This window comes from Patagioenas fasciata, chromosome 13, assembly GCF_037038585.1.
Source record: "Patagioenas fasciata isolate bPatFas1 chromosome 13, bPatFas1.hap1, whole genome shotgun sequence".
NCBI lineage: Eukaryota > Metazoa > Chordata > Aves > Columbiformes > Columbidae > Patagioenas > Patagioenas fasciata.
The window spans coordinates 15523514-15546888 of record NC_092532.1 but is presented as its reverse complement, the minus strand read 5'-3'; the positions used below and the strand labels follow the sequence as shown (position 1 = coordinate 15546888).

Here is a 23375-nt window from a genome sequence, read left to right as displayed (position 1 = left end):
GGGGTGACTGTCACCTGCTACTGGAGCAGTCCCAGTGGGACCGCAGGTACTGCAGGGACAAGACGAGCCGTGAGGGAGAACAGAGCTCTGCCAGCTGCCCCTGCGGCCCCAGCAGATGCATAGATTGGATACTGGGAAAAAATTATTCACAGAAAGGGCTGTCAGGCATTGGCACAGGCTGCCCAGTGCAGTGGTGGAGTCACCATCCCTGCAGGGGTTTAAAAGACATGTAGATGAGGTTCTTAGTTACGCGGTTTAGTGCCGGAGTTGTGTTAGCAGTTGGACTCGATCTTGAGGGTCTCTTCCAAGCAGAATGATTCTAAGTGGGATGTGCGTGGGATGCACATGTAACCCCCAGCCTCTCTCACAGGGAGGGGCTGTTGGACGTCCTGCACCGCATCGTCCAGCTCACCCAGGAGGACGACTGTGTAAGTCCTGCTTGTCCTCAACTGTCCCCAACTTGTGCCCTTGCCTCCCCCTGCTGTGCAGCATGCGTGCTGGGGCGTTGTCCAGATCCCTCCCAGCACAGGCTGGGAGCAAATCTCCCTTCCGCTGCTATTCAAGTTCCTCTGCTCTTATTTTCTTTCGTCTGAAGCAGATGCTCAGGCAGAGAAGCAAGAGCTGTTCCTGTTCATCTGGGAAAGTGTGAGCCTGTGTCTGGCTAAAGGCACAGAGGAGATGCTTGGTGTAACCTGGCTGCAGCCCAGCTTTCAAAAAAAACCCTCTTTCCTCCTTACTGCCTGCCAGGCATTTAAGCTAAATCCAGGGTGTCGCGTTAGCACCCATTTTCCTCCTGGTTTTTTGGGAGTTCAGCATGACTTGGGCTCCACAAATCCAGCCCTGGATACCCACAGCAACTACCAGCCCAGGAATGGAGGCTGTGTTTGCAGGGGTGACACACATCCTGTTGTGTCCTGGCCAACTCTCCCCTTCCTTGTCCACTTTCCAGCCTCTCCAGTCCCTGTCCGTGGCTGAATCGCGCCTCAAACTGGGAACCAACGTCCTGCTGAGCGCCCTGGGCAGTAACACCAGTCTCATTGCTCTGGACATCAGTGGCAACGCCATGGGGGACACAGGGGCCAAGATGCTAGCCAAGGCCCTGCAGATCAACACGAAACTCAGGTAGCAGCAGCCCATGTCACCCTGTCGGTGCCCTTTCCAGCTTGTGCTGGATGCCCCTGGTTGTGATGCTGATGCCATCAGAGGAGGCTTATTGTGGCTCCTAGTGACCATGGACGTGGCCCTGGACCATTCCTGGCACATGGTCAGATGCTGTGACCATATCTTGCTCTCATTGCAGTCATCTGTCAGGGCTGGCAGGGGACATGTACCTCTTGCCAGTGCTTTGTCAGGCCCCCGCACAGCCCAGGATGCTGTCCCTACCCTACGTTCTGGCAGCAGTCCCTAAAAAGCCATCTTTTGACCAAATAGTGCATGCAAAGGCAAGGCAGGGTGCCTGCAGGGGATGAGGAATAGGGAAGGTTGTCCCAGGCAGGGCTGTTCCTCTTGGGGACATCTGCCACTGCCAGCAGGATGGTACCTGCCTGACCATGTCGTCTGTACCCGTTGTTCCCTTCAGGCACCCACATACTTTACTGTTGCTTTCAAAGTCCAAGTTTAGGTTTTGAATATTGACATTGAGATTTTTAACCCCATTTCCAGGCTTTCTGGTTCTTGGGGGTTGGCCTTGGGGCTCTCTTTTCCAGGCACCCGGCAGGTGGGCATCCACCTCAGGGCTGTGTGGATGCAGGCAGGCTCACTCATGTCCTTCTCTTTCCAGGACTGTGGTTTGGGACAGGAACAACACAACTGCCCATGGGCTCCTGGAGGTGGCTCAAGCTTTGGAGAGGTAAGGATGGAGTATCTTGGTCTTCCTGGCTTGTTATCGCTATGCAAAACAGCCTCCAGCATCAAGATGTCACCATTCTCAGGGCCTCTTGTCTCATCAAAACTGCAAGTACATCACACGATTGCATGCGGGTCCCAAGGGACTTGATCTAGAGCAACATGCCACTCGTTTGGTGATGGCACCTTCATTACTGACCTCAGGGTCAGGCTTGGGCCCCCAGCATGCACAGGGAGGGGGATCTGCTGTTGTCAGAGATACCGTGATCTTCTCCCTCCTCATGAAAGATGGGTAGGAGTTTTCCACCTGCTGAGCACACTGTTGTGTGGTAGGAATTACACCCTCAAGTCAATGCCCTTGCCCATGAGCGACGTGATGCAGGCGTACCGCAGCCACCCCGAGAAGACGGAGGAGGCCGTGCACAAGGTGAGGGGGACATGTGGCTGGTTGGAGTGGTGGGGCCAGGTGCCACCAACACCAGCAGCTGACAACAGCCTCCTGCCTGCCACAGCTCCAGTCCTGCCTGGCCAGGAACCAGCTCCGGCGCACGCTGCCCACCCAGACCTTTCGCCTGCAGCAAGGCATCCTCACCACCTCTTCTGAACAGGTTTGCTGGCCAAATTGCTGCATGGGACTTGTGTGGCTGCCCCAAACAACACTATACAGTTTGTGTGAGCTCTTGTGAGCAGGACAAACTCCTTTTCACCTTTTCTGAGTGGAGGAGAGTGGGGCTGCATGGAACAGAGATACCTGAGCAACCCTTCTCATTGTTCCCTACGACTACGTGAAAAGAGGTTGTAGCATGTAGGGGGTTGGTCTCTTCTCCCAAGTAGTAAGTGATAGGACAAGACAAAATGGCCTCAAGTTGTGCCAGGGGAGGTTCACATTGGGTATTGGGAAGAATTTCTTCCCTGAAAGGGTTGTTTGGCACTGGAACAGGCTGCCCAGGGAAGTGGTGGAGTCACCATCCCTGAAGGTGTTTAAAAGACCCATAGATGAGGTTCTCAGGGACATGGTTTAGTGCCAGTGTTGGGTTAATGGTGGCACTCAATGATCTTGAGGGTCTCTTCCAACCAAAATGATTCTCTGATCCATGTGATTCATGCATATGCAGTGCTGGGATATCTCGCTGCTACACTTCCCCATGCAGTGTGTCCCCGACTCCCTGTGCATGCTTGCAAGCAAATCCCCGCTGGGTGGCATCCCCAGTTATTAGGAAGGCATGTTCTGGGAGCTGTCGCTTGTCTGTGCCCCTACTTGCCTGATCAGGCAGTGCCGGAACATCCTTCTCCGGGGAAAGTCACGGCAAGGAGGGGAACTGGCAGTGCTGCTCCAGCATCGGTGCATGACACAGCCTCTCTGCGCTCCAGATGGTGAATGAGATCTGCCTGAGTGTGCAGAAGCACGTCGACATCCTCAGCGCCTGCCCGGGCAGGGAGGCGGAGGTGGACATCCTCTGCGCGGAGGAGGCCATCAGGAACGCCAACCTCTCCGTCAGTGTGAGTCTGCCACGGAGGGAAACCCCTCACCCCCTCCTGACTTAGTTTCGGGATCGAAGCAGGTTATTGATTAGTTAATGACATAATTAACTGGCAGTTGGGGAGCATCAGAATCATCCGTGCAACAGATGCACATCACAGGGCACTCACAAAATGTTAAAGGACAGCTGCAAATTTCAGAATCCCCTTCTAGAATAAGGCCCAAAATGTTCTTAGTCCCTTCCCCACAAATGCACACAGCTGTGTGCACACCCTCCAGGAAGTGGGGATTACGAGGGCACCCCCTTTTCAACAAGGGCACCCCGTGATCATGCAGCTCTCCTTTGGAGAGGTGGGTGCTCCAGCTTTAGGCACAACCCGTGGATGCCCACACTGGTGAGAAACACTCTCCACATCCCTGGGCTGGTCCCTTCTTGGGGCATCCCCACTCTCAGCGCCTCCAGCTGAATGCAGCCCAGTGATGAGGATGCAGCCCATGACAAAGGTCACTGCATTGGCTGGGCAGCTCCTGACACTGCGAGCCCTGGTTTGATCATCCTGGTCCTACTTCTCTCTCCCAATCACACATTCTCTTTCTTCTTCTACACTTCTCTTTAGACCACCTCCTCCTTCTTTTTTCCCAAATTTATTAGCAGTCCCCTGGGTATTTATCTGGCTGAGATGGGATTTAAGAAGATGGTGCTGATGGTAGAAAGGTGGTGAAAGGGATAGGAAAGGATCTCCCCTGATGTGGGCAGCAGCATGGCTGGGCATAGGGGGAAGGAGGCCCAGTGGGTGATGGGGAGTAGTTGAGGTTACAACTGGGGGGACACAGGGACTGTGAGGGGCCAGGATGCCCAACCCTGGCCCAGCAAAGCCAAAAGGTCACTGGATCTCCTCAACTTATGCTGGCCATGCTCTTCCATGGAACAGCCACAGATGCATGGAAGGATGGAAAGCAAGGATGAGGTGCCACGGTATGATCCATGCCATCTCTCTTCCCACGGCAGATCCTGCCCCTCTTGTATGAAGCAGGAAACACCCCATACCAGAATGGCAAGCTGCAGCACAAGCTGGAGTGTCTCACTGAAGAAGCATCGCAGATCTGCGGCCGGGAGATACAGGTGGACACTGCAGGGAGCTGCCGGTGGCACGAGATTCTTGTCAGCCTTGGCCCAAGGATGAGGGACATGGTGCCTCCTGGAAACCATGTGAATCCTAGTAGAAAAGACACTACAAACTCTTCTTTCTTCCTCAAACTTCAGGCGATCATGCAGGCAGTGCTGGACACGGCACACAACCTGTGCCCAGCTGTGGTGCAGAAGAGCAGAGTCAGGGACCAGCTGATCAATGCCATGTCGGAGCGGATCTACCTCCAGGACCACCTCAACCTCAGCACTGTCCTGGACCAGATGGTCAACGATGTCTTCAGCAAGCTGAAGTGGGTGATGTGCTATTCTTCCTTCTCACCCTGGGGTCAGATGGGGATTTTGGGGGCTCTACCAATCACTCTCATCCCCACATGGTGGTGGTGTGATGGGTCCTGCTGCTATGTTTTCCCAGCTGTGGCTTTGCTTCCTGCTCAGACCCAGTTTGGAGATGTCCCTAGGGAGCTGGGGAGTCCCAGGGGGTGATGTTACTGAATGCACATCCCTCTGGCAGGCAGAGGGGAGCCCTGACCATCAATGGAGGGGTGCACTTGGCATCCTCCATCCCAGCCAGTGCCTGCTCCCATTCCTGCTCTGGCAACACACACCCAGTGAGCCAAAGCCCAGGACATGTTCTGAGTGACTCTCCAGGTGCCATGGCTGAACACCCATCTCCCAAGTGAGACTTTGCCAGGGGGGATGGCCCTGACACCCCTCTCTCTGTTCCCAGTGAAATCAAGCTGTCTGTCACAGCTGCTGTGGCTGACTGCATCATGGATGCCGTGCTGGGAGATCTGACCATCGCCCAGTGCAAACTGGTAAGGGGGATGCCAAAGCCTGTGGGATGGGGATGAGGATGCAGGGCTGGGATGTGGGATGGGGATCTGGGTAGTCTGGCATTTCCTGGGCACCAACCACTGCAGTGACCATGGATTTGCCGTCTGGGAGGCAGGACAATTCCTACCCAGGCTGGTTGTCCTCCCAGGTTAATCCTCTCCCAGTGTAGTCATAGCAGATTTATCGTCCTGAGCAAAGTCCGGGAGCCACTGTCTGGTGGGGGATGCTGGGGTGACGCCAGGCACCGGCCGCTCATGCACCAGGGCAGGCGTGGGGCAGCTGTGTCGGGGCTGGCAGTCGGCTAATCAGCCCTAAATCCGCTCACAAATCCCGTCCGTGGGTAGAGAGCGGAGCAGCACGGAGTACGTAGGGCAACCGGGTGCGCTTCAGACCCCGAGGATAATTTAAGCACTTCCTAATGGTTTTAGGCAGAGAGCCTCCCCAGGCAAGGGCTCGACCTCCCGGCGCTGCTGCCGGAGCTGGCTGAGGATGATGCCGTCGTGCTGATGAGGGGCAGGAATGCTCCGGACCTCACAGCGGAGGAGGTAGGGTCTGACCCTGCTGTCACTGCGTGATGCCCGCGCTATAACTGTCTTTTATCCGCCTTACCGGATGATGCCAGGCTTAACGCTGCAGCCTCTCTGGGCGCACACACCCCTGGCACCCCCGCCAGGGCAGAACTAAGGCAATTAGTGCTGGGAAATGGGACCGTGGTTAGCCTGCCTGGCCATGCTGCCTGCACTGCTGACACCAGGAGCAGGTCCTTGCGGTGGCCCAGGATGGTCCCAGCCACACATAGCCCCTCTGGCTGACCACTGCTTTGGGACCTGGGGTCCAGCACAATGTGTGGTCCCAACTAGGAAAGCATCCAATTTGGCATCGTGGGTGATTTTGGTGTCAGACCAAGATGAGGGGGTGCAGCCCTGGGGCTCTGGGGGTGATGGAGGGATTGCACCCATCACTGGGTGAAGCCTGGCTGGCTCTGGCTGCCAAGGGATGTCGCTCACTGCAGCCAGCTTGTCAGCACCGAAGCCACCACTGTCATCCTCTCCTCGCAGTACAAGATGGCCCTGCGGAGGAAAAACAAGCATTTCAGGAGCATTCGGCCCACACCAACTGTGAGAAGTAAGGTCACCACGCGGGTTTCCCTTTGCTATGACTGGGTGTGGGGTGTCCCTGCTTTGCCGGGGGTGGGAGGCTCAAAGCAGTGACTGGAGGGGCTGCTGGGCAGAGCCATTTGCAGTGATGCTCCAGGCTGGTGGGGATCTAGCTCCTTTGAAGAGCCCCTTCTGGTGCCACGGTACAGGTCTGCAGGCAAAGCTCACCTTGAGCTTGCTGTCGTGTTGGTTTTGGGGGCCTGGCTAGTTCAGCCCTCATGGGTGAGAGGGTGAATACCCTGAACTCCCTCCCCATGTGGCTGGGCAGGGTTGGGAGGTTTGTTCATGACTCTGGATGCTGCAGCATCTCCCCTCACCCATCCCAGGGACCACCCCAGGCATGGACATCACCAACCCACCCAGCACCCCAGGGTCATGGCACAGGGGAGATGTTGTCTATGGGTGCTCCCGTTTCTGAGCTGGTGTTGTCCCACATAGCCCTGTGTGCTTTGGGGTGCCAGGATCTGGGGGGGGCTGGGGACAATAAGCGGGTGATGGGTGACTTCTGGCTTTTTTGGCTGCGATATGTATTTGGCTTTGGATGAAGCAGAGCTTGCACTGGACCCCAGCGCCTGTCACCCAGGTGTCCCCAGGGGACCCCTGATGTTTTTGAGCCCAGCAGCATCCTGACCCCCATCCAGCGGGTAACCGGGGAGGGGCAAGGACCTGCCTATTAAGCAAAGCAGGGTGTGATTGTGGGTGCTGCTGGCCGGACCTGCACTGGCAGAGCTTGTGCAGGCTGCAGGGTCAACTTGGTCCCTGCTGGAGCATCCCTCCCCTGCACCCCCCCGTGCACTCAAACCTCCAGGGACCCTGCAAAGCTGCTGGCCCGGGGGCTACCGTGCAAGCTCTCACTCTCGGCAGCCACAGCCACGCTCCCCTCCCCGTGGCGTGGCACGGCACAGCACAGCCAGCGCCCTGCCGACCCCAGGCACGCGGGCGAAGGTGACGGTGACAACGATGGGGAGGCCTGGAGAGGCCAAGTGCCAACCGGAGCCCTCTAACCCCTTGTAGGTGTCTCGGAGCTGGAGCCAGCGGCGGGCAGGGACGCCAGCGGGCTCCGAGCTCACCGGGCGCCGCCGTCACTCAGCCCCGCCGCGCCGCCGGCACGCCCTGCCTCCACAAAGGATGCTGAGCCTGCGAGCGGCTCGCTCCCCGCCACGCAGCCTGTCACCGCCGCCACCGGATCCCTTATGGACCTGCCGACCGCCGGCCAGAAGCTGGAGCATTGCACCAAAGCCAGGCCCCGGCCCAACCGCCGGCACAAGCAACCGCCCAGCAAGCCCAATGTAAGGAGGTGGAGGGGGGGATGGTTGACAAGGGGGTGGATTTGGGGATTTTTCCCTTTTCTTCTCAATTGGGTGAATTATTGCAGTCGGTATTTGTTGCAAGGCAGGAAAATGAGATGCGTGCAGCTGCGGCTGGTTTATTATCCTGCATTTCAGCCGCTGCCGGAGCTTCCTCAGAGGAGGGGGGGTGCAGCCTGAAAGGATGGGCAGGGGGGCTGGCGAGGGGGGCAAGGAAATCATCCATCCCTTTTCCTGCTGCCTGCCGGGAGATGCTGAGCGGTAGGAGCCGAGAGGGAGGCAGAGTGGGATTAAAAAGCCTGCAGAGTTTGGGGATAGAGGGCCGGCACATTCAGCAATGGCCCCAGCTGCCTCTCTCCTGTGCCCGATTTGCTCTCCCCCTTCCAAAACCCATCGGCCCCAAAGCACCGGCAGCTGCTGCAGCTCCTGGTGGTGCTGGTGGGGCTCTGCCAGCCGCGGTGGGGTGGGTGTCACCTCCCCCCCACCAAAGGGCGAGTGGCTGGGGATCCTGCCTTCACAGCCCCCCTCCCAAAAGAAAAGTAACTTTTGGGTGCAGTCAGTGGAAAGTCTGGCTCTGACACTGTCCCCAGAGCCAGATCCTGCCAACATCACCTTGTCCGCATGCCACCGTGATGCAGCTGGATCCTTCCACCTGCTGGAAATCCGTGGCTTGCACAGCCGTGGTGATGCTCACCCTGGGGCTGCGGTGGGACCAGCGCTGCTGTGGGGCTGGATGAGAAGCAGGAGCCGTTTCTTGCAGGTGGGGTGGGTGCTGGAGGCTGGCAGGGGCCTGGAGAAGGCCATCACCTTGGCACATCTCTCTGTAGCAGGATGGGCATGCTCAACACCCAGGGTTGGCCAAGACTTGGGTTAAGATGGGCTTTGATGGATGTGATGTGACAGGGAAGGCAGGTCTCGGATGGCTGGAACGGCTCCTGAGCAGCATCAATCCAGCTGTAATGAAAAGTCGTTATGGATTGAAATGCCACTGATGGGGAAGTGCTTCCCCCTTGTCAATAGGAAGTCACCGATGTTGTGCCATGTGCTGGGGCAAGGAAGGTGACACAGAGCAAGGCTCTGATTGGAACTGATTTGCCATGGGGATGGAGTGGGTGGCCTTCATGGCTGTGGTAGCACTCCAAGGTTGGACTTGAGGATGAGCATCAGCCTGAAGGATGGAAACATGGGTCCCGCCAGGAGTGTGGGTGTCCCTTTCTCAGGGCTCAGATGGAGGAAGCATCCCTGCCAAAGACTTCTCCCATGGGGACGGTGGGATCAGGAAGCTGGCCCAGATCTAGGAGAGCTTTAGCAGGATTTGCCATTGCGTGTCACCAAGGAAGGTCTGTTTTACACCTGTGTGTAATGAATGGATGCTGAGTGTGCACAGATGCTGCGCCCCAGCCAGCAGCACCCCAGACATGGCACCCAGTGAGGTGCAGGGGGCTGGCAGCCAAGCTGCCCTGCCTGCGTGGGCAGGATGAGGGGCCAGCAGGAGCCCAGGGTGGGCTGGAGCTCCTGTTGCCCCAGGGATGCAGCAGAGTCAGAGCTGGGATGCAGCTGATAGAATCATAAATCATTTTGGTTGGAAGAGACCATCAAGATCATCAAGTCCAACTGTAACCTAATTCTGGCACTAAACCGTGTCTCTAAGAACCTCATCTACACATCTTTTAAGCCCCTCCGGGGATGGTTACTCCACCACTTCCCTGGGCAGCCTGTTCCAGTGCTTTACAACCCTTTTCGGGAAGAAATTCTTCCTAATATTCAATCTAAACCTCCTCTGGCGTAACTTGAGGCCATTTCCTCTTGTCCTATCACTTGTTACTTGGAAGAAGAGACTAACCCCCTCCATGCTACAACCTCCATTCAGGTAGCTGTAGACAGAGATAAGATCTCTCCTCAGCCTTCTCTTCTCCAGGTTAAACAGCCCCAGTTCCCTCAGCTGCTCCTCATCAGACTTGTGCTCCAACCCCCTCACCAGCCTTGTTGCCTCCTTTGAACTCACTCCAGCACCTTTCTTGTAGTGAGGGGCCCAAAACTGAACCCAGGATTTGAGGTGGGTTCCCACCAGTTCTGAGTACAGGGGGATGGTTGCTGCCCTGGTCCTGCTGGCCACACTATTCCTGACAGAAGCCAGGATGCTGTTGGCCTTTTTGGCCACCTGGGCACACTGCTGGCTTATATTCAGCTGGTTGTCACCCAGCACCCCCAGATCCCTCTCTGCCAGGCAGCTTTCCAGCCACTCTTCCCTGAGCCTGTAGTGCTGCCTGGGGTTGTTGTGGCTCAAGTGCAGGACCCAGCACTTGGCCTTGTTAAACCTCATACAATTGGCCTCAGCCCAACGATCCAGCTGATCCAGATCCCTCCGTAGAGCCTTTCTATCCTCTAGCAGATCAACATAATGCGCTGACTGTGTTGGATACACAGCAGGACAGAGGGTGCTGGCACCCGTTCTCCAGAGACACCCACTTATAGGTGCACAGGCTGGGGTATTTGTGCGTGGGGGTATCTTTGCCCCTCGCCAGGCTGACAGCCATGTTTCCTTGCAGGTGCAGCCCGTGGCCTGCAAGAACAGCGAGGACAGGAGCATTACCCGTGTGGACGAGGGGCTGGACGACTTCTTTGCCAAGAGGCTCATCACAGAGGAGTTGCCGTAAGCACATGGGGGTGGTCAGGGTCCTCTGCACCCACCCAGCACCCTGGCACACATCCAGGATTTCACCTGCCCTGCAAACACTGCTGGTTCCAGTGGTAAAGGGATGCTGGGGAAAACACCCCTCCTTACGGCAGGCACCCAGCACCCCTCCAAGGGCAAGGCTGGTGGGAGAGGGTTGGGAGACAGCTGTGGGGTGCAGGATGCAGGGGAGGTTGTGGGGTCTGTCCCATGGTGGAGAGCAATGGGGCAGCACCCATGAAGTCCCACATTGGAAACAACTGCCTTTGCCAGGATGACATCATCTCAGCTGAGGCGTCTGGAGTCTAGATCCATCCTTTTGGGATGAGCAGGGGAGAAATGCAATCCCAAGCCCCTTGTCCCTCCAAAGCTCACCTTTCCCCATGTTCCATCTCTCCCCAGCGCCACGGCTCCAGAGACCTGCCTGGGATCTGCCCCTCTGGCCCCCTCTGGCTCTCGCACCCTCAAGAAGAAAATCGGGAATTTTTTTGCCTTCAAGAAACCCAAATCCAGCCGGGGCTCACGGTGTGAGAAGGAGCCTGAGGGTGGCCCTGCCATCCCAAGGAGCAGGCGCTCGATGCTCAGTGACATTTTACGGGCCCCCAGCAAGGCGGGCGAGGCGGGCAAGCCGCTGAGTAAATCGGAGGAGGGGGGGCTTGCTGCCGAGCCCCGGGCAGAGCCTGAGCACTGCCAGACCCCTGACTCTGCCCGCAGGATCCGGCCCAAGTACTCCCGGGAGGGCAAATCCCAGTCGCTCATATTGCTGTCTGGGGAGGATGAGGATGCACTGGGGGTCAGACATGACAAGGTAAGTGCCGCCACTGACCCTACTGTTTGATTTGGCTGGTGGGCACTGCTCCCCACCCAGGGTGCTGGTGTTGGGGTCAACCAGGGATGTGGAGGCACCAGAGTGATGTCTGAGAACATCCCTGCTGAGTTGTGGCCATATGTTCATCTCCTGGGGGAATAGCTGGGGCTGGCAGCATGGACCCGGGTGCCCCACAGGCAAGTGGGTGCTGTGGGTGCTGTGTCACTGGCAGGGCTGTGTCTGTCCCACAGAAGAGACACCTGGAGAAGAGCGAGGGTGAGCTGCCCAGCTCCTTCGAGCAGCGTGTGCAGGTCATGCTCCATCGCATCGGTGTCACCAAGGCCCCGGCCACTGAAGGCAAGAAGCAGCAGGTAGGGAGTGGCCCTGGTTTTGGGATGTATCCTGTACTAAAAGAGCAGATGGAGGTGGTGGTCCATGGGATGGGGATCCCCCAGCCAGGACTGGCAGCACCCATCCCTGTGCCGCCATTGCCTATGGCCTCTGTCCTGTCACCTGACCCTCTACAAAGGGACCGATATGTGAGCTCCTCTGCCACTCAGTCTGTCCCTCATTCCCTGGTATGCACACATCCCCTGCAGCCACCCCGGAGTCCAGCAACATGCTGTCCTCTGCCACCCACTGTCCCTCAGGGTGCTGCCACTCTGGCTCCCCATTACCAACTTTCTTTCCCTTTGCAGAGCAAAGACAATGAGATCAAGAAAGCTGGCTCAGACGGTGAGGGGCCGCGTCCTCCCCACCCTGACCCCCACCTGGCTGGGCACCCATGCGGTGGGCACTGGCTCCCAGTTGCAGGTCCCACCACATCTCCTCTCGCTGGGTGCCGGTGGCACAGGGCAGACCCCAGTGTGCTGATGCTGGCTGGTGGCTTGTGCTTGCAGGGGACATTGTGGACAGCTCTGCGGACTCCCCCCCTACTCTGAAGGCTCGCACGCACTCTGTGTCCACAGGTGGGTCACCGATGGGTTTCAGGAGGGTCACACAGGCTCTGTCCTCTCTGCTAGCACCAAGCAGTGCTATATGGGGACTGGTGGGCATGGGCACCCAGGCAGGATCTCACCCATGGGTGCCCAACCCTGGTGACGGCAGATGGAAACCCAGCCCCTTACCCCATCCCTGGGTTGGCTGCAGCCTGGATCCTGGCGCCAAGAGCCATCCACTGGGGCTGTCACCACCAGGCACCCACAGCTCTGCCCTGCCTTCCCTGCAGATGCACCCTTCCGCAGCCCAGCCACCGCCATGGAGCCCAGCACTGGCCCAGCCGAGCCCCAGACAGCCTGGAAAGCCCTGGGACGGCAGCTGCCGGCTGAGCCACAGGCCACCAGCTCTGATCAGCCTCAATGGTCCTTCATCCAGGCCGAGCCTGGTGGGCTGATGGAGCCTGGGGTCCGGGAGGGCTGGAGCAGCAGCCTGCCGCGGACAGGGAGGAGCGTGCCAGCAGCTCTGCCACGGAGGGTCAGCCACGGTGGGGAGATGGTTGCTGGCAGCCCCCTGCCCACCCTGCCTGTACCGCCTGACACCGAAGGTAGGGATGTGCCAGCTGCCTAAAGGCTCCCCAATACTGATGCTGGCAGGTTCTGTCCCCTTGGGGACGGAAGGCAGCAGGGACTCAAGCACCCAGCACTGGGTGCTGTTGCAGGGCTGCCAGGGGGTCAGGGTGTGGCAGGCAGCCCCCTGCAAAGGCACTGGGTGCTGCTTTTTCCAGACAACTGGTTGACACCACGGCTGGTGGCACCGCGAGGAACCAGCCGCCGAGCTGTGTCTGTCCATGAGGAGCAGCTCAGGGAGCCTGAATGCCCGGCAGAACTGGGAAGTAAGTGGGGGCTGGAGTGGGACCCCAAACCCCCCTTCTACCCCATGCTGGAGGAGACAGGTGGTGGCAGCTCACTTATATGGTGGTGCCACCTGTCTTAGCTGTCAGGTGCTGGGGTGATGTATGATGGTAATCATGGATGAAGGAGTAATAGTTTTAAACTAAAGGAGGGGAGATTCAGGGCAAACATGAGGAAGAAATTCTTTACACCGAGGGTGATGAAACACTGCCCCAGGTTATCCAGAGAGGTGGTGGATGCCCCATCCCTGGAGACACCTCAGGCCAGGCTGGACGGGGCTCTGAGCAACCTGAGCTGGGTGAAGGTGTCCCTGCTCATGGTAGGGGTTGGACTGGATGAGCTTTGAAGGTCCCTTCCAACCCCAACTATTCTATGATGGCATCCCTGCACTGGGACACTCCTGGGTGGGGGACTGGACACTGGGATGGGCTCTGGCAACAGCCGGGGTGCCTGGGCTTGCAGGCAGAGAGGCAGCAGGAGCTCTGACGTGGGACTGGGTTGTGTTTCCGCAGCCAGCACTGTCCCCATGCGCCTGCGGCGGTCGCCTGTGTTCAGGCGAAAAACCAAGCATGACTCCCTCCCAGAGCCAGAGGAAGAGCCCACACTCTCCTCAGATGCTGCAGGTGAGACATGATGCTTCCTTTTCCTTCACAGACCTGCTATAGAGGGTGCTGGGGTACAGAGGGTCCCCTCCCACACTCACCCCTGCACCCCTGCCCTCTCCAGGTGCCACGCCACAGGACCGTCCCCACGCTGGGCTGGAAGAGTTGCAGGCTGGAGCAGGCACCGACAGCAAGCGGCCACAAGCCCCGGCACAAACTGTTGCGAATGCACAAGACTCAGCAGCCATAGACCAAAGATGCCTGGTGCCAGGCCGGGGGGAGCCAGCCCGGGGACAGTGAAGCCCCTGCATGCCGCTGCCCTTTTCCCAGTAAAACCCTGCAAGCAAGTCTGCAGTGCCAGGGTGATTGGCAGCCCAGGTGCAGGGAGCAGAGCCGGGGCACAGGCTTGCTCTGTTCTGTGGCACCAGCTCACGATGGCATCAGTCACCTCTGGCTGCAGGGATGGCTGGGCCACCAGCGTCGCCCAGGAGGGCTGGCATGCCCAGGAACCACGCCAGAGCCTTTGGGATGCACCTTCCCCATTGGCCTCTGCCACCCCAGGGTGCAGGAGGGGCAGCTGCTGATTTTTAGGCAGCAGCCATGCTGGCAGCCAGACATTTTTAGTAAGCGTTACGAGGGCCCTTCTGCCTCTCCAGCTCCTCATCCCGTGGGTACCGACTCCAGCTCCCCCAAGACGCAGGCTTCCATCAGCAGGACCACGAGCCATGGCATTCCAGCACACAGCTCTGCAGCCCAGCTCCAGCCGCGCCGTCCCCGCAGCTCTCCCGAAAGCACCAGCGTCACCCCAACACCCCAGCGGCTTCCTCCCATGTCGCCCTCTGCTCCAGACCAAATGCATTCCTTCCACAGATGTTTACGACAGAGCAACACCATGCTTTTTTTTTTTTTTCTTACAAGAGCTGTGTATTTAAAAAATATACAATTTTTATTTTTAATTTCTACAGCATAACCCTGCGGGATATTTTTTTGTAACAAACAGCGTGGGACCCTATCTAAACCCAATCAATAAAATGTCCAAACTCCTGTGCTGCCTTTAGAGTGGGGTTAAGGTTCTGGGGCCTCTGTCATCACTGCTGCCCCTGCTACGGTGACACCAGGTCACCTCTTGTCCCCACTTGCCAGGCCAGGGTATTTGGAAAGGATGGAGAGTGAGAGGTGGGAGATGCTGAGTGTGCTGGCCTTCAACAGATCACCTCCCCAACATTTCTGGAGCCAGGGTCTCTGCAGGCAGGCCAACCCATTCAGTCGTCCCCTTGGGGACAGGGGTCCTGGTGTTCCCCCCTGCTTCCCCTAACTCCTCTTCCCAGGCAGCTCTAAATTGTTTTTGCTGAATCAGCCAAGAACTGAAGTGTGGGCTGGGCTCAGGAGTCCACCTCTCCGTCTGTGAGGATCCAGCACGCCCATTTCAGCATTGCCTTGGAGATCCTGTGAAACCAGAGGAAGGGAGCTGGAGTAAGAAGGGACCTGGCTGGGGACACTCTGCTGCACGGCAGGACGGCCCCATGACAACAGGTAAGGCAGAGTTTGGGGACCCGCTGCAGGGATGCAAACAGTGATACCGGCATCCCCTGTGAGCAGCCATAGGGGGGACAGGCGACAGCCCTACAAGCCCATCACTCACTGACCTGACAGATCTTATCTGCTCGCAGAGCTCGGGGCTCGGCGGATCGTATTTGTACTGGTCCGGCTGCTTCTTCACGTACTGCAGAAGCAAAGGAGAGGTTGAGGCTAGTCTGCCCAAAACACAGCCCCCCACCAATGTAGCCCAAGACCCTGATCCATGAAGGGAAACCCCCGGATCTAACCCCTCAATCTTTTCCTCCTCTGCCAATCTTATTTTACTCAGAGAACTGGAAGATGCTCCAATAAGTGTTGGTTCCCACCCAGCTCAGGCTCAACGTAGTGCCCAGATCCTCCTTTGGGAGGGTTGGGGCCACCACCTACATTGACACGTGCCTCCAACTCCCCATCCCAACCAGCCAGGTGAGGAAAGGTCTTGGGGATGGACTCTAGCAGCAGAGGGACAGAGAGAACCCCCCAGGGGACCCCAGCAGCTGCTTCATCTTTACCGGCTCCAGAGCTCTGCGCTGCTCTGGCCGTGAGCTGGGACCGCTCACTGGAGGTGCTCGCTCTTCCTCATCATCTTCTTCCTCAGAAAGCTCCTTTCCAGGCTCCTTTCTGCTCTTCTTTGCGCCCCGTGTGCTCACGAACTCCCCACTCCTGCCCGTGTCTCTCCCCCTGCCCCAAGAGGCACCTTGGGGATGCTGCTGGTCATTTTCTAACACCAGCTTTCTCTTGGTGCCCCCAGCATCTCCTTCCTGGGTCTTGGCACGAGCTGGACCACGCTCCAACATATCTGGAGGGAAATCTGTGCCACTGGAGTCTGCCTGCTCCCTATGAGGTGTCCCTTCGGGCAGGGATTGCAAGCGGCTGCTGGGCAAGACGGGAAAAACTGGAGAAAGAAACGGCAGGGTGGCCAGAGAGCACTCTGATACCTGTGGGGCTGGAGCAGGGCAGGGGACAGCGCAGGCTGGCTCTGCAGCCGATGTTGCCTGGGTGGTGCTGGTCCCCACCAGGCTGGTGTTGCGGTAGGAGTGGAGCAGGGAGGGAGAGGAGGTCTGCACCAACTCTGCCTGCGGCAAACGCTTGGGAGAGTCCTGGCTGCAAGGCTCCAGCAAGTCGGGGGTGTTGCTGTCAGCAGCCACATCTTGCTGGGGCTTTGGGGAAAGGTCGTGTTGAGAGGCCTTATCTGAGAACAGAAAATGCACAGTCAGCTTAGGCAGGGCGGGTGCTGGGATGGTCAGGCTGGGCAGGAGATCAGTGGGGCTGGAATGATGCAGGCACAGGGCAAGGGGAATGCTGCAGTACTTGTTTTTGGCTAGGGGAAAGCAAGCCAGCGTCCAGGGTGAGCTACATAGAGAGGGGACTCATATCTGTAAGTTGCTTATTAACATGGCACATAATTTATTAGGTTAATATGATTAATATATGATTAACATATGATTAATATATCTAATACGATGATGTTTAACTCCTGTAGTTATTATGTTAATTTTTTACAAACTATAAATGGACCTTTAATAGGACATGCTACAGTAACTGGTGGCTGCATTAGCTTCTGCCCTGTGCGTCCTATCTAGATGAGGTTCTTAGGGACATGGTTTAGAGGTGGACTTGACAGTGCTGGGTTAATGGCTGAACTCGATCTTAAAGGCTTTTTCTAACCAAAATGATTCTATGATTCTATGACTGCCTGCTGATGGTGAGGCAGGCTGGATGCCCTGGGGCATGGGGACTCACCCTCTGAAGAGTCCAAGGTCAAAGATATAGGGGGGAGCCTGTTCCAGGGGTTGTCCTGGGATCCCGTCGAGCTCTCCGACAAGGCTGTTGACTCGGCAGCTGCAATGATCAAGTCAGGGTAGGGGGGTTGATTCTGGCAAAGAAAGTAGCAGCCCCCGCCCAACCCTGCAGCGGCTACAAAGAACTGTGCATGGGGTCTCAGACAGAGATGGTGCGTGAAGGGAGCTCTGAGAGCCCTTTCCAACCAAAACTGGGGCATGCTCCAGCCAGATTCTCAGCCAGCCCCTGTGGCAGGCAGCAGAGAGGCAGACACTGCCCAGAGCACAGGTAGGTGGCAGGAAAACCTTCTCCAACACCCTGCACTGTCCAAGACAGCAGCTCACTTCATCTCCTCCTCTACGTGGAGGTACTTCTGCAGCAAAGCTTGGTGAGGCCAAGCGCAGTGAGGTGACACAACCCTGTGCTGAACCACAAGCCAGACAAGAGCCCGCACTTGGGCAGGTGACTTGAGCTCTGTGATGGCATCAAAGGGACAAAATGTTCTGTTGTGCTCCCAGCACAAAAACCCAAAGCTGCTCAGCTTCAGGAGGCTGCAGAAATGGGGCCATTGCCTGCCTGATCAAGACAGGGCTGGGAGTCCTGGTCTCCCAAAGATCTGGCTATGCTGGTACCTCCTCTGCTCAATCCAAGAAGATGGTCTGAGTCAACTTCACAGGAAGCTACTAAGAAGCTGGATGGGGTGTGGAGGTTCCACTACTCACGGCTGACTTGGGATACGACACTTGAGTCACCTGGGACCATTCTTTCATCGCCACTCTTCCTGGGATTTGCTTCACATGTGTCTGCAATGAAAGGGGCACTGTTGGTTGTGTCCCAGCACAGTGCACAGCCAGAGCAAAGGAAATCTTCTCCCCACCCCTGGGAGACCCTTATTTTACATTCTTGGACACTGAACTGCCCCCCTGCCTGTCCCACAGACAAAGCCACCTCACTGACCTGCATTGGAAGCATCGCAAGGAACTGCCTCCTCCTCAGGAGGGATCACCAGGGTGTTGGCTGGAACCTTGAAGACATCTATGCCCTGCTGAAATGACACACGTGATGTGGTTTTCCCTCAGCATTCCCACTCAAGGTGCTGGAGCCCACCCGTTGCTGGCAGCTGAACACCATCTCTCTCCTCAGCAAACCCTCAGCTCTGCCCACCACTCTTTCCCTTCCATCTCCCCACCTTCCAGAGCAGGGTGCCCACCACGAGCGGGCTCAGCAGCCAGACTGACCTCTTTTTTGCGCTCTTCCTCCCACTGAGTGATGGGAACCTCATCCTTTCCCATCGCTGGGGTCTCCTTGGGCACCTGTAAATCCAAGCATTCCTCAGCCTTTTCCTTCAAAACCTCCAGCTGGTTCTGTCCAATGGCATCGATCAGCTGAGAGATGGATGGCTCTGGAGAGAGAACACATGAGTATCAGTGGAGAAGACACCTTAATCCAGGCAAGCCTCACTTGCAAATGCTTCTACTCTCATGGCATGACTGTCATGTGCACTGCAACCTGCAGAAACAACTCAAAATTCTGCATTTCATCTGCTTCTGGAAACTTTCCTTTCTCCACACAGGCCCTGGAGCAGCAGCATAAGCATGAGCATGCAACAGCCCATGCTGCTTTAGCTGTCAGCACCACCTCGTCTTGCTTTGGGCTTAGCAACGTTGCCTTGTGAGATCTGGTCAGGTTTGTGCTACGTCTACCTAACACAGCCCTAGCTCAGGAGAGCCAGGAGCTCCCCCCAGGCAGCCAGAGTATCACGTGCCCCCCACAACCCTTTACCTGAGCTGGGAGCATTCTTCAGAGTGAGACTCCTCCTGCAACAACCAAAGAGAATACAAAGCCAGGTTAGGGCTCGGGCACACATGGGCCAGCAGCCCTTTGCAGCTCTCAGTCACAGATCAAGCACCCTGACTTGTGGGAGAAGCAGATTCCCCAACGGGTGCAGGATCCAGCCACTGCTCAGTATCCCAGGAATTCTCATCAGGGAGCCCTGTTCCTGAAGATGGACCCATGGAGACCCCTGAGGATCTCCAGAGTTTGGGCTCTCAGTGTAGAGTGAATCACAGAATGGCTCGGTTGGAAGGGACCTCTGGAGATCATAGTGCAACCCACCTGCTAACGCAGGATCACCAGAGCGGGTCACACAAGGCCGCGTCCAGGTGGGTTTTGAATGTCTCCAGAGGAGACTCCACAACCTCTCGTGGCAGCCCGTCCCAGGGCTCTGGCACCCTCCGAGTAAACAAGTTTCTCCTCATATTCAGGTGGAACCTTCTGTTTCAGTCTGTGCCCATTGCCCCTCACCCTATTGCTGGGCACCACTGAAAACAATCTGGTCCATCCTCTTGGCACCCACCCTTGAGATATTTATCAGCATAAATAAGATCCCCTCAGAAGAAGAATGAGACGTGCAGGGTTTCACCCACTCGGCCATGCTGCCCTGCTAGAAGCAGCAACTTCTCCACAGGTGTTTTCCCCACAGCTCTGCCAACCCAGAGAAAGAGGTTGGGGATGGGGAGCTCTCTCTGTCACCAGGACCTCACTTTGCATGGCCTGCTCCGCTCTGTCATGTCCCATGGCAGGTAGTCCCACAGGTTAACCAGGAGCTGCCATAACGTGTGCCTGCCCTCGCCAACCTGCTCTAACCCCACTCAGAGCCTCCATGGTGTCCGTGCATGTTCCCCAGCAATGGCCAGCCCCATACTTACAACCAGAGTTCCTTTATCTTCTGCATCACAGAGGGCTCCTGGTTCCTGCGGTACGAATAAAGCCGATTACTGACTTGCTCCACGTCCCCGCCTTCCTTCACAGCTTGGGATGGAGACAATTCCTCTTGAAAAGAGTCCCCACCACAAACAGCTCACACCAGGACTCCCAGGGTCAGCACCACTCTGGGGAGATGAGGACACTCCCCCACAAAGCAAAGCCCCCCCCGCCTGCCCCATGGGCCATACCCATCAGATGATTCCAGCCTCTGCCTCTCCATGGGCAGCACGATGAACCGGTGTGCTGTGAGGTAAAGCTCGCAGTCCTCCTGTGGGGAACAGAGCCCGTGAGGAACCTCTGCAGTCCCACCTCTGCTCCTGCCTCCCCTGGGGCCTGCAAGCACCCACACACCCACCCCAGCTCTGCCACCAACCCTCCCATCGAGGCGAGAGCCCCCTCACAAAAGACAACCCCCTTCAACCTGGGGTTTGTACCCTCCTGCATCATCCTGAAGAGCCACAAGCCAGGTTTGGGCCAGCCTGAGGCCACGGGGACACTCCTGAACCCCTGCAACCGAGAGCAGGCAGCTCTGTCACTGCACAACAGCAGGAGGTGACAGCAAGTGGCCCTGGGGGAGATGTGCCACATCTCTGTGGAGGACTCATGCCATCCCCAGCGCCCAGGCCAAGCCAGTGTCACTGCCACAGAGCCCTCCAGGGGCTGCAGGTGAAGAAGAGAGAAGAAAGGCCACCCATCGTCCACCTCCAGCTCCTCGCCACACGGCTGGGAGCAGCTCAAGCGGGCAGGAACCAAGGCAAGGTCAAGGAACAAGTTGCTTTTGTTCATCAGAGCACTTACCAGCCTGGCCTCCTCCCGGAAACACACTGTGTACTTCTGCAAGACAATAATTCTGCAAACAAGGCTGGAAAGTCTGAGCTGAATGTGAGTGCTAGAAAAAGAGCAGAGCAGGAACGTCTTGGAGAGATGAAGGATGGAGCTGGAATACCCACACACATGGTGGGCCTCCCCCAACAGCCATGCCAATCACCACGGCGCACCAGCACACATCCCAGCACAAGCACTCCTGGTTCATTCAACTTATTCCTGCTGCTTATCCCTGGCTCTTCTACCAGCACCCCACCAGTCTAGGGGTGAACAAATGAGGCAACTGAGGAAAGCACTGAGGGAACAGCCCAGGCTACTGTGGTTAATGCTCTGGCTCCTCCCATGGACTCTTCAGTCCTTTCTAATCCCATCTACATGGCATTGCAACTTCTGCCATCGACCCCTGCCCACCCCAGCCAGCCAAAACTGGAGCACCAAGCACAGGCATTCAGGCTTCTCCTCCTAGCACACAGACTTTTCCCACCCTGTGATGGCTTTAGCTTAACACAACCTGAAACAAGACCAGGCGGGAGCCCCACTAGCAGCTGTGGAGAACCGCTGTCCCGGCCACAGCCGAGACGCGGTGGAACCCACTTTTCCTCCGCCCGCAGAGCTTCGGATGTAATGACCACGCGGATGTAGTAGGAGCCATCTGAGACCTGTAGGACGGCATCTTGGAGGACCCCAGGATGGTCCGGAACAGTCGAGTCACTCAAAATCTATCAAGAGATTGAGGAGGAGAGGAAAAAGAAATCTCATTTACAGACTTCCCTGCTGGATCTTCATCAGCACAGACACAAGCAATCTCCTGCTTGGGAGCACGGACTGGGCCAAGAAGTAGCAAACCAGTGGTTTTACCACCTCCATGTCCTTACATGGGATGGGGAACAGGACCACAGGGCTTCCTCTTTCTCGCTGTCATTTTTTTCCCCCCCGCTTCTTATGTCTCCTTCCATTTAAATCATAAAATCCATCTTTCTCTTTCCTTTTCCTGGCAGTAAGGAGATACCTGACGCGCCTCAAACATCTCATCCGCAAAAGACATTAGGAGATTGCCAACAATAACGTTGTCCATGGTAGGATGCTGCCACAGGCACCCAAAGGCTGCAAGAGAACAGCAAACCAGAGCACTGGAGCTGGGTCTCTCCAGCATCCAGATCATGACCACAACCCATCAAAAAATAGGAACCGCATGCCCTGCCTGTGCAGGTCTCACATCTGCTTGTGCACCCGGTTGTCTCACAGCACCTTCATCCAACCCCGCTAAGTCCACAGCTGATGACCAGCAGCACTGACTCCACTCGGTTGTTTTCCTCCTGCTTCCTTCCCGCTGCCCAGCAGGCCCCAAACGGGCAAGAGTGCCCTGACTGAAGCTCTCTCCTGCCACGTGGGGCAGATCAAATGTCAAAGACATTGTCAACACTGCACATAAAGCTCTCCAGGATCTACACAGGATCAAGTGTTGTGCCTCGGAGCCCCATGACCTGAATCACCACCAAAGAGGCTCTCCTAAAAGAGCCAGTATCCAGGGGAGGATGAGCTCATGGTCCCACTAGAGCTCATCACCAGGAAAGTTGGAGGAGGCTCCAGACATCGCAGCAGGTTCTGCTTCTGCCTCCTGCTACCCACTGTCAAGCCCACCCATCAGCTGGCATGGTACAAGGAAGGACAGGACACAGAGAGGAGGAGAAGGAAGGCAAGGTGGCCTACAAGTGCCAGGTTAGGAGAGAAGGTGACTTTGGAGACTGTAAACTATTTGGATGAGAGCAGGGCACACCTTCCAGAGATGCAAAAGTCAGCCAAGGCCACCAGAAACAGGCAAAGCAATATTCATCCACCCCCCAAAAAAACCATCAGGGACTTTGAGGAGGTTTGCCCACCCAGAGCCAACAAATTGGGAACCACTGAACACTTTCAGGAATTTGGATTTCAGATGTTGTTGGTGCATTGTAAGACAGCCGCTCTCCGTACCTACCCGCAGGACCTGCCCGGCCAGGAGATTCTCATTGGCATCCAGCTGCTCATAATTCACCAAGAGGTTGGCAATCCAAGGCTGCAGGATGTAGAGCTTAGGAGAAACCATGTTCTTGTCTTCATACTCAAAACTATGGGAGAAGAAAGGACGCACCAAATCAGAAGAGCAAGATGCAGCAAAGCTCCAGCATCCCGAGAACAGCTTTACACACCAAACACAGCCACAGCCCCAGGGGTGGCTCAAATCCAGCCCAAATCTACTCGCTTCTCTGCACGGACACCCCTGCTACGGGAGGAAGATGGGCTTGCAGGTCCTGCAGCATCCCAGTCGTGATGAGGGGGGACATCTGGTCAGGTTGAGGACATTTTTTTCCAACTGTTCCCATATTGTTTATTATGCCCCAATAATCATTTTCCTCTGCCCAGGACTTGACCATCACTCTCTTAACTGTAAAAAGGGGAAGGGGTCTCTCTTTGCTGGATAGGGGCCATGCAGAGGGGTTGGGACGGGCAGGGGTTTGGGGATATGATGGGCTGGGGACTGCCAGGGTTGTGGTCAGGCAAGGGTTTGGGGACAGGCAGGAGTCTGGGGCCAGCCAGGGCTGCCGCGCCGAACTCCCCCGATCACCCCGCCTCACCTGGGCCCCGGCACCGACCGCCGCCCCTCCGGCTGCTCCCCCGCGCCCGCCCCGCCGGGACAAGCGGCCGCCGCCGCCGCCATGGCCGCGGGAAGGGAAGCGACA

The 23375-nt window shown here is 57.0% G+C and overlaps 2 protein-coding genes across 8 annotated transcripts in view; one reads left to right on the top strand and one right to left on the bottom strand.

The window, feature by feature from the left end:
* CARMIL2 (capping protein regulator and myosin 1 linker 2) overlaps positions 1–14751 on the top strand; it is a 26090-nt gene extending 11339 nt beyond the window's left edge. The window contains exons 20-39 of the mRNA XM_065848489.2: positions 371–428; positions 950–1122; positions 1781–1849; positions 2179–2272; positions 2358–2453; positions 3217–3345; positions 4335–4765; positions 5203–5290; positions 5738–5854; positions 6368–6434; positions 7481–7755; positions 10323–10426; positions 10850–11255; positions 11507–11626; positions 11954–11990; positions 12155–12223; positions 12484–12798; positions 12979–13086; positions 13618–13728; positions 13832–14751. Coding sequence (XP_065704561.1) covers positions 371–428; positions 950–1122; positions 1781–1849; positions 2179–2272; positions 2358–2453; positions 3217–3345; positions 4335–4765; positions 5203–5290; positions 5738–5854; positions 6368–6434; positions 7481–7755; positions 10323–10426; positions 10850–11255; positions 11507–11626; positions 11954–11990; positions 12155–12223; positions 12484–12798; positions 12979–13086; positions 13618–13728; positions 13832–14007 — 3043 coding nt within the window. The 3' untranslated portion in view covers positions 14008–14751. The remainder of the gene's footprint in view (positions 1–370; positions 429–949; positions 1123–1780; positions 1850–2178; positions 2273–2357; positions 2454–3216; positions 3346–4334; positions 4766–5202; positions 5291–5737; positions 5855–6367; positions 6435–7480; positions 7756–10322; positions 10427–10849; positions 11256–11506; positions 11627–11953; positions 11991–12154; positions 12224–12483; positions 12799–12978; positions 13087–13617; positions 13729–13831) is intronic.
* ACD (ACD shelterin complex subunit and telomerase recruitment factor) lies at positions 14631–23375 on the bottom strand. 7 transcript variants are annotated; one of them, XM_071814249.1, is made up of 14 exons: positions 23271–23375; positions 22634–22763; positions 21170–21377; positions 20632–20722; positions 20022–20101; positions 19776–19878; positions 18850–18884; positions 18306–18469; positions 18025–18112; positions 17790–17870; positions 17029–17127; positions 15798–16477; positions 15354–15430; positions 14631–15153 (listed from the first exon to the last, which is right to left on the bottom strand). In XM_071814249.1, the coding sequence occupies exons 1-14, from the start codon at positions 23351–23353 to the stop codon at positions 15090–15092; spliced, it is 1983 nt and encodes a 660-aa protein (XP_071670350.1). In that variant the 5' UTR covers positions 23354–23375; the 3' UTR covers positions 14631–15089. The 7 variants fall into 7 exon arrangements, with proteins under 7 accessions (XP_071670350.1, XP_071670354.1, XP_071670351.1 ...); XM_071814253.1 differs by having other exon boundaries at positions 16224–16477; XM_071814250.1 differs by having other exon boundaries at positions 18025–18109.

What these genes read in the sequence shown, in the direction of transcription:
- ACD (XM_071814249.1), bottom strand. Translation starts at nt 23,353, where the DNA reads ATGGCGGCGGCGGCGGCCGCTTGTCCCGGCGGGGCGGGCGCGGGGGAG. An exon ending in TGGCCGGGCAGGTCCTGCGG is followed by an intron (nt 21,378 to 22,633) that starts GTAGGTACGGAG and finishes ATCTCTTGATAG; the next exon opens with ATTTTGAGTGACTCGACTGT. An exon ending in TTGCGATGCTTCCAATGCAG is followed by an intron (nt 17,871 to 18,024) that starts GTCAGTGAGGTG and finishes CTTTCATTGCAG; the next exon opens with ACACATGTGAAGCAAATCCC.